Raw genomic sequence first — 17,167 nt, 5'->3', positions numbered from 1 at the left:
TACAAGGACTGAAAGACAGTAAAGCTGAGAAAGCACTGGACATTTGTAATTCGTTAAACATTTTTGTTTAATATTTTAGTTGATACCCCTTAATGTATGTATATGTGTAAATAGTTGCATAGTTTCTTCTGCATGGTTTTCCTTGTTTTGTATTGTTTTTCTTATGTTTTGTTTGCAGTGTCCTATTTCCTTTTTGTTATATAACTGAATTTGTAAATATGTTTGAGCCATGTATGAAATAAGTGGGGAGAAAAAAGGTTCCCGCATAGCCTTAGAAAACCTTAAAAGGCATTGAATTAATTTATCTAAAAATAAGGCTTGAATTAGTATTAAAATGTCTTAAATTGGGGTGTTCGGTGGCTCAGTGGATAAAGCAGGTGCCCCATATATGAAGGCAGTGTCCTTCACCGTTTGCAGCCTTTGCTTTCATACTGTAGATCTTCTGTCCTATCTAATAAAGGCAAAAATGCCATAAATTAATCTTTAAGAAAACCCATCCACACAGCTTTAGTATCAAACTAACTACCTTAAACATAGCATTTAGCGTGGACTTTGCACCATAACTTAAGAGAAAACTTACGCACTGCTGGTGCAACAGGCTGCTGGAAATAAGAATCTCTGTGTCCCTGCATCCATGTGGTGCTGAACTAGTCTGGAAAATAAGTTTCCAACTGGGAAAATTCACATAAATGCCCCCTCATTTCGGAACAACTTAAGTCAGTAAAAATTGTGGGACGAGTTGCTAAGTTAATGTCAAATATGCAGAAATATGGTAGATGAAGTAAATGTCCAATTGATGATACACTTTTTATTACCTCACATACTGCCTGTGAATTTTTCGCTCACATAGAATTCAAAATAGGGTTTTACTTAACTTATTAGTATTAGTCAGGTAAAGCTAACTTTTAGCAGTTTTGGGGGATATACTGGTGCAGTAACAAGTCTGGGACAAAATCACTGTAATATAAAACTTCTATTTCTCCATAAAAATGTCAGCATGGTTTGTTTGTTGTAGTTGGAGAGTCTGATGTGGAGGATTTGTATCCTGTACCACTTTTTTTTTTAATTTAAAATTAAATGTTTGGTTTGCAACATGAATCTTCACTGGTAGGTTTGACGCTCTGAGCAATAAAACACAGCTCATCTTTTTTGTAGGGTCTAGAGTTACAACAGTATGACATTTTCATGGTACGATAACCGTCTCAGAAAATGTCATGGTTTCACAGTATAAAGCTATATTACCAGTTACAATTACCTTTCCAAGGATTTTTTTCTTAGTATATGTAAAAAAAATCCCTTTTCAAAATAAAAATGAGATTCTCTGTACAGTTGCATTCTTTTTCAGTACTTTAATAAGCAGATGTAAACGGTATAACCACAGTCAATATTTATCGCACGGTATACCTTGAATTGCTTATACAGCTGCAACTCCAACACCGTCCATGTTTTTTCCATGCTAGGCAGGTATGTAGGTGATGTAGGCGTTTTTAGTGGTAATGAAAAGGCAAGTCCCATATACGTGAAAGCGTATGTATGTACGTCTTAGGGATTTCTGGAAGGTGATAGTCCACAATTTCAGAGAAATTGTAGATTTAAAACTTCTAGATGATCCACTCAACTTCTGAAGAGTTACGCGGTGCATTAACACCTCTTGTAGTGCCTGCTGTATCACACCCATGGGAGCCAGTTCCTACAGAGAAGCGCGTAACCATAGCATCATGTGACCTATAAAACCGAGAAAAGTGTTTCCATTGCAGTTTTGTGAAATGTGGCTTTTTTGAACCACCTCATGTGAGTGTACACTTTTTTGTCCCCCGAAATCAACATGTTTCCATCTGGCGTATTTTATATACGCAGTTTAAATTTGCGCAATTTTAGATTTAATGAAAACCCGCCTATTGTGACTTAAGAGCCTATGAACCCACAGAAGTCATGGGATCATCTGAGCAGCATGGGAATGCAGCGTTATAGGTGATCTCAGCTGTAGAATGACCTGCATAGCTCCAACCAGCTTCAGCCTGAGCGGTAGTTATCCTCTTTGACTTTGTGGAAAAGGTATTCGAATGAGCTTTTTTCTTCCCCAACTCAAACTCTGTAAAACTGACCACATGAATCAATTCAAAATACAAAAAGTTTCTTACAATGACTGAATTAAAACAGGTTCACCTTTCGCTATTCATCCATACAGTGACAGAGTTTAAAAGCTTGTGTACAAATAACAGAACAATGTCTAAATTAAAAAGCATGCCTTTTTATTTCTTGTATATATTGAAGTGGTCATTTTACTTTTCCCAGGTAGGCACACCCTGCATGCTGCTTTGCTTCAGAGGTGAGAGACATTGCACAAGGCACTTTATATTTCTGCCACTCTCTCAGCTTCGAAGGCAGCACAGACGACATCAGTCCACTGAGGCTACTTACCAACAGAGGCCAATATGAACCACACAACCCCGTACAGCTTTACTTTTAGTACATTCAGACTTTAAATAGAATCATATATTCATACACGCACATCTCACATCAGTAAAAATCATACTAGCTTGATATTTGTACAGACCTGCATCAATTGACTTGCTTAAATGTTTTCTCTAACGACAGACATGTCTTTGAAGGAGGAAAACCTGATCGAGTCATCAACGACAATCACAGAGCAGAGCTTGACAGAAATGGGAACAACTGTACGTCCACATCAGCAATCTGGTATCATATCTGACCAAGGGAAGAGCTTTTCTTGTTATTCGAGACTTGTTTGACAGATTTAACCCTCATTCAAAGGGGTGTTGTTGATGTATACCCAAGATTAGTGTTATTAACCGCTGGGTATGATCAACAGGATAATGCCTTAATGATAAACTGTAGATCTGTAAATTAGGGTTCTGACTCCAAATTAAAAAACAGCTTTACAGGAAAAATAATGCCAATAATATTTCTTAAATTTGGTATCAGAATTACATTTTTAGGAGTGCATTCTCAGGGTTTGTTAAAGAATCACGAGGTGAAAAGGGGGGAAAAAAAACAAACTTGTGTGTCACAAGCAGAACAGAGCAGCATGTGTGATACGACTTTACATCATGGCAGAGTGATGAGAGTGTGACATGACAGTAACATGGCAAACACAGCTGGAAAATAAATCCCGCGTTTTCAGCTCCTCCTGGATTTTGAGTGTTGGATGAGCCACTGAAGTGTGATGTCTGGAATCAAAGAAACAGTTTATGATTCAGGCATTTCTAATTCACTAGATATGATTGAAGGGATGCATGATAATATCTGCACGTCATCAGTGTTGGCAGTTTTTGGCTTTAAAATGAAATATCAAAATCAGCCCACATGCTGATTTCTCCAGATTTTACAGATAAATGTTTTTTTTAATTGACAAAGTAAAAATGTACAAAATGTCAAACCTACGTTGAAGTATTTTTTTTTTTATTTTAAACAATGAATGAGTATTATATACACTGAAAAGCATTGTGTTAAACTATGTCTCTACATGCTGGTGGGCTATTATGACAAGAGTATGCATAATATGTTAATTCCACTGCAGGAGAGACTTGACAATCAATAAAATTAGGTGGGGAAACAAAGTGGATATGTCTATCGGTTATCAGCCAAATGAGTTCTCATATATCGAATATCGGCAAAAAATTCCAATTTCATGCATGCCAATATGATTGTATACAGTTTTGGCACAGATTTAGCTTCACAGACGTCATTAAAATGGCGATAAAATCATTATTATTGCCATGGTGATTCCCCTCACTTACACTTCCAGTTAGGGAAGGGAGTAGGTTCAGTGTCAGAACTGAAACTGACACAATGAAACCAGATGCTCTTAAACAAGCACAAGTAAAAATTTCTAATGTACCAACAAACTTAAGATCATGTTTAGTTTCCTTAATTGAGCCCTGACAGTGCCGTATTTGCGTCTTCATAATAAGTCTTTATTAAGAGAACTCCTTTTCTTCCTCATCTTTGACTGATGGTCCATTGAAGTGTCTTTTTATAAGAAACACTTGATTTTTTTCTTTTAACCCCCAAAACATGCAAAGCTGCACTATCTGCAGCCTGCATCCTGCCCCAGTTTGTATGAACAGCAGCCTGAGAGGCGAAACTTTGTGTAAAAAAAGTCAGAAAATTACTTGCCGATGGTGGTTACAGGAGCACTGCCGTGTTTTAGTATTGTGCTTTGATAAGTTGTCAGACTTATAAGAGACAGATTAAAAAATAATCTAAAGCACAGGGCTCCTATAGCCTAAGGTAACGTAGATTTAAGACTTTTTAATACTTTTTAAATGCTACTCTGAATTAAGACCAATTTTCTAATGACCAAAATGAAAAGTTTAAGAAAAGGAATTTTTATAAATTATTCAACAAAAAAATAGATGTTGCAAATTATTTTGAGATTTTACAATGCAATGCGATTTTTTAAGACTTTTCTAAGATTAATTTAAGTCAATTTAATACTAATTAAGGCCTTATTTTTAAATGAATGAATTTTACTTTTTAATTCCTCAATACCCATAATGTAACTCAATAGTGTCTTTCATTTAATCACCAGGCTCCTCCTGAGCCACCGAAGGAAAAAAAGAAATCCTCATGACAAGTTAATTAAGCTTATATGTAAAATCCATGGAGTATTTCTTTTTAAGGGGAAAATCATCTAAATTAAGAATTCCAATATCAATAATTATTTCCATGGTGTAAGAAAGGTCACATTTGTGAACAGGAGCTACTCCCTTAAAGAGAAAAGAGTATGAAGTCAGGAGCTGCTCCAAAGACAGTGAATGGGAGACTGATTTTGCCACCATTGAATGTTTGTTTTAAAGATTTCTTGCATTTACTAGCATTGACAGATGTGTTTTTTATATCTACCATGTGATTCATAACAATGTCTGGGTTATGTTGAGACTGAAATACAAGAAAAGCTCATTGTGAAAGACATTAGGGAGACTGGAGCAAACCTGTTCAAAGAAATGTGTGAGTCAGAAGGAACCATAAACAAAGAAAAAGAATGCCCTTTGGTGATGTAACTGGAATCGTGTTGATGGCTACAGTTAGTGAACGTTGTTTCCTTGTGTATTGTAATATTTGTAATCGTGTCTTTACATTGGGTGAAATTGCACTGGCACATAATCTCATATCATAATTCATAGTCCAGTCCAGTATTTTTGTTACTGACCAATCAGGGACATTAGGAGGAGCTTTAAAAATGGAGCCAGTAATATTGTCTATGTGGCATCTTAACCATTGAATTTCAAGATTTTTATTGCACAATCCTGCATCTTGACTAAACTACTTTTGTACAAATGAAGTGGGGATTTTCCTTCATTTACGTCTCAGTGTTCGATTACAAACAAATACTATTTAGTGGTTAATGATTTTAAGTTTAAGAAGAAAACCACCACAACTGTCTCTTCTCTCATTTTGATTTTTTTGGGGGTTGGACATTAAGAGGACACTGACTGTTTAGAAAAAATTGTGGGCACGGAAACTCCACCGGTGGAAGTCCACTGTCGAGATAACACAAAATGACATCACAGTCATTAACGGCAACTCACCAATGTTGTCTTTCTCTTTGCAGGAAATGGAGTAGCAGCAAATCTCTCTGTCCTGAATAGCTGCCAAATTCCTTTGAAGGAGAAAAACGAGCATGAGCAAACAAAAATGAGAAGTATGCACTCTGACTGATCATCACAAGGCAGTTTCGGGTATGAGCACAACTCTCAGCATGTCCCTAACTTGACAGCAGAGGGAGACATTTCCTTCAAAATGCCAGTTTTTCACTCTTGTTTTTTAAACAAAAAAATAAATTATTTTGATCTTCTAAACCTGTCATGAGCATACACTTGGTGAAACTGACGTGAGAGTTTTAATATGTAGAGGAAAGTCAGATTTTAAATCCCACATTATTTTTCCAAAAAAAAAGACCTAAACAACAATAAATAGGGTGATTTTCATGATACAGTCTAAAGTGCACTATTGTACATAAAAATGACAGAGCTGGGAATTCAGCTGTGATCAATAAAATAATTTAGGGATCATTTTTCATACTTACATTTTCTCAATGAGCTGTTTTTCATCTAGAGCAGTGGGGAGATCCCTTTTGTTACCGAGTACCAAAACCTAAAATAAACACATTACACTCAAAATCTGCAACTGCAGCAAGAAGTCATTGACACAACCCACACACAGTTTTGCATAATTGCTGCAAAAATCACACAAATCTTATGAACTGGTTTCAGGAGATCAACTTACAGGAATTCCTTGCAACTGAGGTTTGTCTAATAAATTATGAAGCTCGTTTCTAGATGCCTCCACCTTTTCTCGATCTGCTGCGTCAACCATGTACCTAAAAAAAAAAAAAAAAGAGCAACGCCGAAACAAATCAGTAAAAGGTGTTTTACATAAATGTAAAGTATGTCTGGCAAGTGCTTGTTAAATTTCCTTCCAATTGTTTTTCAGACAAACTTTGAAATTTGAAACTGAGAAACTCACACGATTGCATTAACTCCTCGACAGTACCGCTCCCACATGCTCCTGAACCTCGGCTGCCCTCCTATATCCCAGATCTACAGAGTAAAAGAATATATCATAATACAATATCGCTGTTTCAATGTGCCGTTTCATTTCACTAATTAAAGTTACACCGCAGAAAGATTAAATTACCTTGATGGTGACGTTTCCTTTGGTGACCTTCCTCATATTGAACCCGACTGTAGGGATCATGTCTTCACTGAAATGCCCTGACTGAAAGGAAATACAAAATAAATGTCATGTTTTACAAAACTGTGGGACTTGTTAAAATATTACGGCAATTCACTACATGTGTGGGACAAGATGGGGATATATACAACATGCGCACAACTAATTAGCTATTCCCACAGTATAATAAAGCAGCATAAAGCCACTTCACACATTTTAAAATGCCTCTCTAATGCGTAAATCAGGTTTTATGGACAATGTTATTATCGTTCACTAAAACAGAAACTAGGTGTGAAAAAAACATTTTATTTAACTGAAAAAGAAAAATCATGTGCACAGGAAATGTCTTAGTTTTAATCTTTGTCAATCTGGTCAAATCTGCCAACAGACTAAGCAGTAGGAGGTGTTGGGCAAGTGACTTCATGAGTCAGTTGCCTTAAAAGTGTTTTGATTTTTATTTTAATACCTTTTCTGAACTTTTTACATCTTACCTTTGACAAATACTCCACATACTGTAATAATCAAACTAAAAGTAAACATTTTTTGAAAAATAAAAAATAAACTGAAACAAACAAACCCACTATGAAAACTACCTGAACTAATTACAGTATATTATGGCAACATTATGCTTAGCAATATTCTATCCATACACAGAAGCCAAATATTGATATTTTTAATAAATTACTAATTTTGAAAATATAATTCAAACTCTTTCCCTTAGAAATTATAAAATTGCTTTTTCATTCCACAAGATACATTTTGTTACAATAAAAGTGACTGAAGTGAGATGAACCAACTGGGGACATTACTTCTTTTAAGATTTTTTTTCGTGCTTTTTTGTCTTCATTGATAGGACATCCCATTAGAAATGTTGGATGACGTGCAGCAAAGGGCCGTGGGTCAGAATTGAACCTGGACCACTGCAAAGGACTCAGCGTATACGGGTGGCACACCCTACCAGGTGAGCTAGAAGTCACCCCAAGGGGGACATAATTTGCAGTTCAAAAAAGCAATAAATAGTGATATGTAATCTCAATTCTCAGAATATTGTAAAATGTTCAAAATCACAATGATTATGACCTATGTAATGTGACAATATGCTACTGTGGGGGCTCTGGCTCTCCGGTTCCCATCCAGTCAGAGAACAAAGTCTAACTGATCACTCAACTGTATTATGCATCTATATTAAAGTATAAAACAAAAAACAAACTAAAAAAAAAATCTCATTTATGTGTAAGTCCAAACCTGTAAAAAGCAGGGGCTGGTATTTGTAAAAAAAACAAATATACTCTTAAAACTATGACAACAAACTGTGTGTCTACACATTTTCTGTTTTTTTCGTGAGTGCTCATTATTGTAAACTGAAGGGGCATTTCCCTTTAACATCAACACTCACAACACAAGCTGTGTATATTCCCTCTCCTTGCTTTGCTTTGTTAACCCGCAATCGTGCACCGTCTGCTGTGCACACATTTCACAGCACATGACTCTCCGGAGTCACCTGATGAGGCTAAGTGGAAATGGGTGCAGCAGTCTTATGACTGAGGAACAAGGAACCACCCCCTCAACAACCATTTATTCGCTGAATTGTGTCACTGGCCAGTGGTGCATTTTTGCATTTTTTCATCAGTGTTCAAGGAAAAGATATGGGTTATGTTACAACCCCAAACCGACTTCCTCTTCAGATGCCAGCCCTGTTATCTGATGCAGAAAGCACTGAACTGACAAATTTGACAAACGGCAAACTTTGTTTTAAAGACAAAGTCTTCCTTTGAACTACAGTTTCCTGAAGCGCAAGTTTACACCTTTAGATGGCTTATTTTGTTCAAATAACAATCCAAAGTATAAATAAATTCAGTTTATAATGATATGAAATACAGAAAAGCAGAAAATCCTAAAATGAGAAGCTGGAACCATTGAATGTAGAAACATAATTAATTGTTTTACAAATGCTGCAGTAGTTATTCTTCTATTAAGTAATCAGTTAATCGCTGATTTGAAATATGCATTTAAGAAAACCTAAAATTCCAAAACTCACTTGTGAGAAAAAAAAACCCAGAAACTACACAGATTTAAATAACTGGACAAAGGCTTTTTAGACAAATTTAAGACAAATTTGATTGGTCACCAGAGAAACCTGCATGCTTGCAAAATGTCATCACAACCGTAAGCCAATTAGCAAGAAGAAAACCATGAAACTTAAGCTCAGGTTTAGGAAAAACAGGCTGCTAGAAACTCAGTCTCTCTGTAGTGATTAGCCAATGAAAAGCTGCCACAAGAAACTGACATTTTTGAGAAATCCCTGCACAGTTATGCGAAGTTGCACCAGAGCAATGGCTTGCAAAAAAACATGCTCAGCAGCCTCAGTCACATGAGGTCACAGCAAAAGATACAATCTGCGTGTGCAACTTTATCACAATTTTAACCTGAAACGGCTGCAAGTATGTGTCATGTCGTGTTGCAGCAAAAAGCATTATCTGCAATTTATGTTTTATGCTACTTTTAAGTTTCAATGCCACCAGCCACCTGCATTCAGACATTAACAACAGCGATAACTGAGACAGGTATTTTTATAGATAGATAGACTGTAAAAGCTGACAAGTTTTTACTTACAATAATGTTGGAAACCAACTGCCTTTTTCAAAGGTAAAGTAATTATATATCAATTAATCATCATTTATGTTTACTCTAATTCATTTATGTTTAATCTAATCATAAAGTTTACTTTTTTTTTTTTAAAGATTATTCTTGGGGTATTTTCTTCTTTATTGGTAGGGCAGTCTGAGATGCACAGGAAAGGTGGGAGCGAGAAGGGGGAATGACATACAGCAAAGGGCCACAGGCTGGACTCGAACACGGGTCGCTGCAGAAACCTCATCAAAATGAGGCGCACCCTCTACCAGATGAGCTAGAAGTAGCCCCAAGTTTACTTAAATTTTAGCTGTATTTACTTAAATTTGACTTAAACTTAAAATGACAACTGAAATTACCTTGTTCTGTGTTAGCAACTTCAGTAAACACAGCTAGTCTGACTTAACTGGTTCATGACACAGAGGATTTTGCTGATGATGAAATTAGGAGATCTGCCAGTTCTATTCTGTTAAGATGTTTAAGAAAATACAAATATGACGGGCTAGTTTGCAACCAGCAGAATTCAAATACATAAAACAATAAACTTGATTTACTGAAGTTGCTAAAACTTGGAAAGATTGATTTTATTAAACTTGTCGTTTTTAAGTTGCAACACTTTGCAAAATCAATTTTAACGAAACTTAACTAACTATAATGTCAACATAAATTAAGACTAATAGTTATATTAAGAATATTTACTTACATTTTCAAGGCAATCGATTTTCTAGATTTTTTTAAGTCAACTTGTCAGATTTAACAGGATAGATAGATAGATAGATAGATAGATAGATGCTTTATTGGCAGGGAATAAAGTTTTGTCAACTTGAATGACCAGCTACTCAATAGATTGTTTGTTTGTTTTTTTCTGGCTTGTGAGTGAAGCAAATCTAGATGCAACCTGCATAAAACTGAAACCGCCTATGTGTGATCAGTTGTTGTGATGGTCACCATGTTTGTTAACTTCCTGGTAGCTGACAGCTTTGAACTCCGCGAAAAATGATCCCACACTTTGGAGGTGATGAAATTTAAGTCATAACAAAGCTAATATGTGTATGCTGTGTTTGGGTTTAGCATGCTAAACAACAACACAGTAGCGACTAGCCGACAAGGAGGATCCACCAGCAGGAAACTAGTTAGCTCAGCTGACTTGTTGACACAAGTCCAACCACCTGACTCAGTTTGAGGTTTGTTTTTATGGATGCTGATCTCAAAACACAGTAGCCTTACTTTGTTTGAACCCAAAAGCCAGACAGTGTAGCACAGACCTAGTTAGCTTAACTCTTATCCCATTATTAGCGCTAATAGTGTTAGCACTCCCTGTAGCAAGGTGGCTAGCAGCTGAAGACTTACAGCGATCACGTTTACAAATGTTGTTTTTCCCGAGTACTGGAGGCCGACCAGCGTCAGCTCCATCTCCTCCTTCCAAAACAGAGACTTGAACCAGTCCAAAAGCCGGTTTATTAGTGCCAGCATCTTGTCGGTAGTCACTGTGCCCTGTGGTGGTGTCTGATTCTCCCTCCCTGTCAGATGTGGCGTCTCTCCAGCGAGGAAGGGAAATGGGACGCAGGCAGCAGCTGTCATATGACCAGTCTGCCGGGGCGCGCCCCACAGCGCCCCCGCTGACACATGGAGGAACTACACCCGGTTATATACCACCAGAACCATGTGTGGATTTCTTTTTTTTTAATTAATGGAAACATTTTAAGAACAAAAAGTATCTAATTTTACTCCGAAAAAAAACTGCTCCACCAGGACATTTTTTTCACTTTATGTTTTTAATTCAAAATACAAACATGTCAGGAGAGTAAACATTTTTACCAGCCTATAGAGTCCCATTGTGAACCCGGAAATGTTGAATACCCCAAAGATTATGTTGTAAATGTATAGTATGGGTCACCAACATTCGGAAAAGCATCCTCAAAACCACCCAGATAGTGTCCAAATTGGCCAAGCAGTTGCTGAACGACTGTCCATATGTGATAATGCAAATTTGGCAAATAACACAAATTGCCCAACATATGCAAGTTAGAATCTGGTAGTTTCTTAATGTTGGGAATTTATACTTCACATTTATAATGTAAAGCTTTGGGGTACTCAACATTTATGCGTTGACTTTGCTAGAAAACAGACTTAAATACATATGCTTAATACCCACATTTCTTACAGTGCGTTCACACCAGATGTGGCGCAAGGCAAACAAAGGTTTCTACAGATGTTAAAAATCTTTATATACAGTCTATGTTTTTGAGGATCATCTTTGCCAGTCCTTTAGTATCGCATTTAACCATAGTTGTCCTCATTTTTGTCGATGGGCAGTGGCAGCTGATATGCCATAAAATTACAGTTTTGAGCCAATACTCCTTCTATTGTAGCACCCAACAAGACCACCAACACTACATAGTCATCACCTACTGTTAATTATTAACTATCATTATCAGACGACAACATTTAGAAAAGTTACAAAATAGCCTAATCTCTACAGTTGCACCACAGCCCTTCTTGAGTATTTTTAAGACACAACAAACAATGAACATTATTATCTTCACATTCTACACTAACAGTTACACACATTCAGACGGGGACACGTATCTGTTCACCACTGAGTAGCTCTACTGGAGCAAAAAGGGCTTAAGTTCCTTGCTCAAGGGCAGCTGAACAGTAGCACGTGCTAACTTTTTCAAGTTGCAGGAGGTCCAAACTGTTGCTGTTCTTAGTTTCATCCTGCATCCTGAGCTCATGCCCACTCTCCTCCTTCGACAGGTGAAAGTCGCTGCCGATGTTTGAGAGCGCTAAGAGCTCTGTAGGTTGTTTATCTGGAGAAAATGCAATAAATATAAATAAAATGATTACAAATCAGTGCAATAAAATGCCTACTGAGGTCATGTCATACTTTTCTAACTACCATACACATCACCCACACTGAACTACACCACACTTCTACACTTATGCACCATTTTATCTGTATTTCAAGTATTAAAAGCATATATATTATTGTTCCTCATTGACACCCCTCAATTGCTGATGCTCCTTATTTTTAAGTGTATATATAACATATAGATTTTTACTGTTGGCATTGGATATTTGTTGTTATCTAAAACATATTTTAATTTTAAATGTACATTTTCTTACAATTTGTATTAAAATTTTGAGTTAAAGGAACACATAATATATGGACCTGAGTGAAGATCTGATTATAGAAAAAACAATGGGCAGTGCAGACAAACATTAATAATTTATGGACTTTTTCAAAATTCTTACAGACACTCTTGGTCATAGCAGCCATGTGTTTGTTTCCCCCATTTTTCTTCTCACTTTAAAAAGAAGAAAAGGAAAAATATGCAGTTTCCAGATCAGCAAAACTGTCAATTTTTGAGGCAACATGCCGAAGGCACTTTCAAAGTCACGCCACCCTTTTTCATTTCTTAATTTTTTAAAATTTAATTGCACATCAAGGAATGTCTAGTGTATTGGAAATTTTCTTGTATGAGTTTGCTGACTGCTTTTCAATCACTTCATATTGAGTTAGTTATTGTGTTCCTCTGTCCTCAGAGTGTATATTTAATGATGATACGGACTGATCAAAAGTTACAAATTAATGTGCAAGTGTATGTTAACCTACTACAATCACCTGAAACTACACATATTACTCTGCCGAGATCTGTTTCACACAAACATTTAAGGGTCTTTTTCTGTTAATCTGTGTAAAAAAAAAAAGGAAAATCTACTTATGCAATACCAACTCCATCACTATATGTGTTTCCATCAAGGTTGACTTACATGCTTTGTGCTTCCTCAGGGTCTTTATACAGACGTAAGACAGAAACACGAGGAGGGTGAGAGAAACCAAAACAAAGCTGATGTAGAGGACCGAGTGAACGGAGTCGCTGCCATCTCTGTGCGTCCCTGGTGAAAACACTACATGTAAAAGTTAAGTTAGTTCAGCTCAGCTACATATGTTGTCATCAAGCAAAAGCATTTATTTTGTGCCACTTACTGGAGGTACCTTCTTTTCTATCAAAATATGAATTATCAGGGCTTGAGGGCGCACACCGATATGAATACTCTATCAGCCCATCTGGCCGTCTGGGACCGGCTGCAAAGACAGACAGAGAGAGAGAGAGAGAGACAAAGAGACAGGTGAGTACATCAATACATGTATATGCAATCTAAAATTAACTCGCATTTCTAAAGTAATATTCTCCCAAATATGGTCTAAACTGAAAAAGTATCTCAACAACTTTCAGGTGGATTTCCCTAAAGGTTTGCAGATTCGATCATAGTGCCCAGAGGATGAATCTTAATGACCCTTAAAGATATTTTGTATTGCATTCACCACAGTGGGGTAGACATTTATGTTTTGTGCTAGTTAGCAAATGTTGGCATGCTAACCTAAGATGGTGAACATGGCAACAATATACGCTTTTAGCATCAGGATGTTACCATGTGCCAACTCTACCATGGCTTTTTAGGGAGCCCCAAAGAAACATTAATAGCTGGGGAGCCTAGTCGTGCACCTGGTGAAGCGGGCGCCCCATGTACAATGGCTATGTACTACTTTGCTGCGGCCGTAGGTTCAGTTCCAACTTTGGCCCTTTGCTGCATGCCATCCCCTCTTTCTCCCCCCCTGTCCTGTACAATAAAGCTGAGAAAATTCCCAAAAAATAATCTTTAAAAAAAAGAAAAGAAACATTAACAGCTGCAAGCATGTCAGCATGCTCCCTTTTTGTCTGCATATAAGAATCAGTTGACCACATCAAACCTCCACATGGACATCAAAACCAAGCAGCACAGAAACAATGTGGCAAACTACAGCAGGACACCGTATACACTCTGAAAAGTGATGTACTGTATTCTATAGTTTATCATAAATGAGACAGGGGTAGGTCAAATAGAGAAACCACTTAAAATATAAAAAGCTATGAACATTAAATCAAAAACAGAGCCTGCCAGACAGCCTATAGGACATCATTGATAGATATTTAATCTGATCACTACCTCTGCGTATCTTAATATTTGTTTGTTTTTGTGTTGTCCTGTTTCTTTGATATATATATATATATATTTGTCTTTCTGTCATCTGCCTTCTTGTGTAATATGTGCCCACTATTATGTGGGTGCGATGGTGACCCTGGAGTGAAGAATGTGCAAAGTGTTTCTTGTTGTGTGTTTACTGGTTGGGAAAATGTCCCCTCCCCTCATGTTTATAGGGGAGCTCATGTCTTTTTACAAGCTCCGAGCTCTCCCCAGCCTCCCTGTGGTTCACACCGTGGCGCGTTATGGCCCTGACACGCTGTTGGTGAAAGTCAGTTGTCCCTGTGGTGTGTCCTGCACTATTAGTACATGTTAGCCATTGTCACCTTTTTTCCCACAAAATTCAGCATGTTGAACAGTACCTGGGACTTCAGGGCTTGTCGGTGAGTGAAATCACTCTGCTAGTTTAGTAGAGAAACGGATGTGAGGAAGGTAAACAAGCAGCTTAAACTCATAAGTGTGGTCGAAACAAACTTGTTATATAAGGTAAAATTGTTCCTCTTTAGTACTTGAGCTCTTTGGCAGAAACATGTCCTGATGGTTTTTTTATTGTTCACAGTATTGTTGCACAGTAAATATGCTTTATTCTTTCCAAATTGGATCGTGTTGTTCATGTGCTAACTGGCTAACTAGTCATGGCAGTTTTTGCTTGACTTTTGAAGACTATGGCCATTTTTTCCTCTCATTCAGGTGCAGAACATATGTGCTGGTTGGCCATCGGTTGTAGTCTTTGCAGTGTGTTCTAGTGCAACTTGAGAGAGAAACAGCTGATATGAAGTGACAAAAGAGTCTGCTTTTGTCGCTGCTAGTTCTTTGATGTTGGTTCAGTGTGTCTGGGCCTTAACTCACAGCACTGCTGTGCCTGAAGTGCAGCCTCACAGAGCTGCTAGCTTCACTGCAGACTCTTCTTCATGTTAATTCACAGCAGACATGACTGGTTTTAAAGTCTTGTTTTTTATGTTTTATCTTCCCCTTATCAAATGTTCCCAAAGATCATCATTGAGGTTATCATGTGATCACAGAACAGAAACATATGCTAAATCAGCAGTTTATGCATTTCCTGTGGCTTCAAAACACTTTGGCAAGTTTCTTTGTGCTCTCCTGACATTTAGAGCAGCTATACTTTTACTCACCAGCAGTCACAGAAGACCACATCACACAAAGTAGTGTTTGAATGACAGATGTGACAACAGTTTGGGAAAACTTCACCAGTTGTGTGTACGTGAACAGAAATATTAAATCAAACAAAAAATTTTAAACACTGTATCAAGTCTAAATCACATGGATTTTAATTAGACTTATCAAGTAAAAAAAAAAATGGGTTGAGTGCTTTAATCCAAACTTCATTTCTCGCACATCACTAACTAATCTAACACACGTTTATTTTCCATTGTGCACCTTAACACCCAAAAACAAATACACAAAACACAAGGCCTAACATACTCAGACTAGATATTTGTCAGCAGCAATTCATTTTAGAGCTGATTTCTTTGATCTGAAAAAAAGTCCACTCTCACCTGTTTTCATCAGTTTCTCCCCGCTGACACATTTGTTTTCCTCACACTTTGAGCAGACATTGTTGGAGCACAGGAAACCAGGGAGGCACGAACAGTTTGCGTTTGCGGTCAGTGTACATTTCTCAGCATATTCTGAAGAAAGTCAAGAATTAAAACCACAGGACTCTCAGGTGATAACAGTGTTTCTTTTATCCCCTTCAATCAATATTTCACTTGAGATCTTCATAACATTAAAGTCAAACAATTTCTAAATTATTTCAGTCTTACCGTGTTGGCATGACCGACATTTCTCACATCTGTCAAACATGTTATAGTGGTCCGAGAAGTAACCCTCTTTACAGGGTTTACACACAGTTTGCCTTTGCTTTGAGCAGAACTCAGTCATAAATTTACCTTCAAATTAAGAGACAAATTAAATTAGTCATTCACAAGAATATGAATAACATTCACAGACATGATCAGATGAAACAGATTTATGTAAAAAAAAACAAAAACACTGTGTATCTCATTATTTTATAGATTAATTCTGTGTTTCACCTGGGGGACAAAGGTCACAGCATCGCCCATCCACCTCATCCTGTCCGTCACCACAGGCTGCAGCGAGTCCTATAGTCCAAATACTCAATACGCATACAAGTGCCAGTGAAGGGCTCAGAGGAATCATTATGACCAGTGCTCTGCTTATGCCTGCAGGCTTTTATGTTGGCTGTGACTGACGTCAGATATGAGTGTGGTTAGCTTGCCGAGAGACATTGTGTGAGACAGATGCTTTGTTCAGGAAGTGAAAGACCACTTACACTTGCACGTGATTTAAAATCCTCAAAGATAGGTTGTTGTTGTTTTTTTTTACCTGTATTCATTCATTCATTCACTATATGTCCCTTGTGTTTTTCTTTTATTGTAAAATTGTATTTTATATATATCTAAAGCAAGGCTTTTTGGCTTGTGGAGAGTAGCCAGATGTTTGCTTTTTAAAAGAAGACAGCACAGGTGACGTGTACAGGTAAGACAGACTTATAAAGACAAAATGGAATAACACTATTGATCTGTCTTCTATAGAAAGTTTCCTTTAAGGCACACGCTGGGGTTGGAGGTGTTATTTCTGGCTTTGTCATGTGAAACGCTTTTGCAGAAACTGGATAAAGTAGTTAAAAGCTTCACCACTGCACTCAAGGAGCACCAGAGAAACATTATCAAAATCTTAAAACCAAGATTAGTATATAATCATACATATGATTAGGTTACATACACCAATATTCTTGTTTTTGAAATCTAAGGAGTCCTCAAGT

The 17,167-nt window shown here is 37.2% G+C and overlaps 2 protein-coding genes across 5 annotated transcripts; both read right to left on the bottom strand.

Annotated features, from left to right (window-relative positions):
- Nucleotides 1–2,231: 2,231 nt before the first annotated feature.
- On the bottom strand, nt 2,232–10,886 carry arl8ba (ADP-ribosylation factor-like 8Ba). Its single transcript, XM_042507171.1, has 7 exons — nt 10,681–10,886; nt 6,664–6,744; nt 6,493–6,566; nt 6,253–6,346; nt 6,053–6,120; nt 5,556–5,626; nt 2,232–3,191 (listed from the first exon to the last, which is right to left on the bottom strand). The coding sequence occupies exons 1-7, from the start codon at nt 10,801–10,803 to the stop codon at nt 3,142–3,144; spliced, it is 561 nt and encodes a 186-aa protein (XP_042363105.1). The 5' UTR covers nt 10,804–10,886; the 3' UTR covers nt 2,232–3,141.
- Nucleotides 10,887–11,086: 200 nt separating this feature from the next.
- On the bottom strand, nt 11,087–16,542 carry LOC121950394 (tumor necrosis factor receptor superfamily member 5-like). 4 transcript variants are annotated; one of them, XM_042496383.1, is made up of 6 exons: nt 16,416–16,542; nt 16,146–16,271; nt 15,879–16,010; nt 13,325–13,423; nt 13,108–13,245; nt 11,087–12,143 (listed from the first exon to the last, which is right to left on the bottom strand). In XM_042496383.1, exons 1-6 carry the CDS (start codon nt 16,540–16,542, stop codon nt 11,959–11,961), a joined length of 807 nt encoding a protein of 268 aa, XP_042352317.1. In that variant the 3' UTR covers nt 11,087–11,958. The 4 variants fall into 4 exon arrangements, with proteins under 4 accessions (XP_042352317.1, XP_042352331.1, XP_042352324.1 ...); XM_042496397.1 differs by having other exon boundaries at nt 13,108–13,233; XM_042496390.1 differs by having other exon boundaries at nt 13,334–13,423.
- Nucleotides 16,543–17,167: the final 625 nt, after the last annotated feature.

The sequence above is a fragment of the Plectropomus leopardus genome, chromosome 2, assembly GCF_008729295.1.
Source record: "Plectropomus leopardus isolate mb chromosome 2, YSFRI_Pleo_2.0, whole genome shotgun sequence".
Taxonomy (NCBI): domain Eukaryota; kingdom Metazoa; phylum Chordata; class Actinopteri; order Perciformes; family Serranidae; genus Plectropomus; species Plectropomus leopardus.
The sequence above is the reverse complement of the archived record's forward strand: the minus strand, read 5'-3'. Positions and strand labels throughout refer to the sequence as shown.

What these genes read in the sequence shown, in the direction of transcription:
- LOC121950394 (XM_042496383.1), bottom strand. Translation starts at nt 16,542, where the DNA reads ATGATTCCTCTGAGCCCTTCACTGGCACTTGTATGCGTATTGAGTATT. An exon ending in GGAGAAACTGATGAAAACAG is followed by an intron (nt 13,424 to 15,878) that starts GTGAGAGTGGAC and finishes CTGTCTTTGCAG; the next exon opens with CCGGTCCCAGACGGCCAGAT. An exon ending in TAGAAAAGAAGGTACCTCCA is followed by an intron (nt 13,246 to 13,324) that starts GTAAGTGGCACA and finishes TTTTACATGTAG; the next exon opens with TGTTTTCACCAGGGACGCAC.
- arl8ba (XM_042507171.1), bottom strand. Translation starts at nt 10,803, where the DNA reads ATGCTGGCACTAATAAACCGGCTTTTGGACTGGTTCAAGTCTCTGTTT. An exon ending in CGAGGAGTTAATGCAATCGT is followed by an intron (nt 6,347 to 6,492) that starts GTGAGTTTCTCA and finishes TTTTTTTTTTAG; the next exon opens with GTACATGGTTGACGCAGCAG. An exon ending in CAAAGAGAAAGACAACATTG is followed by an intron (nt 3,192 to 5,555) that starts GTGAGTTGCCGT and finishes CTTTGATTCCAG; the next exon opens with ACATCACACTTCAGTGGCTC.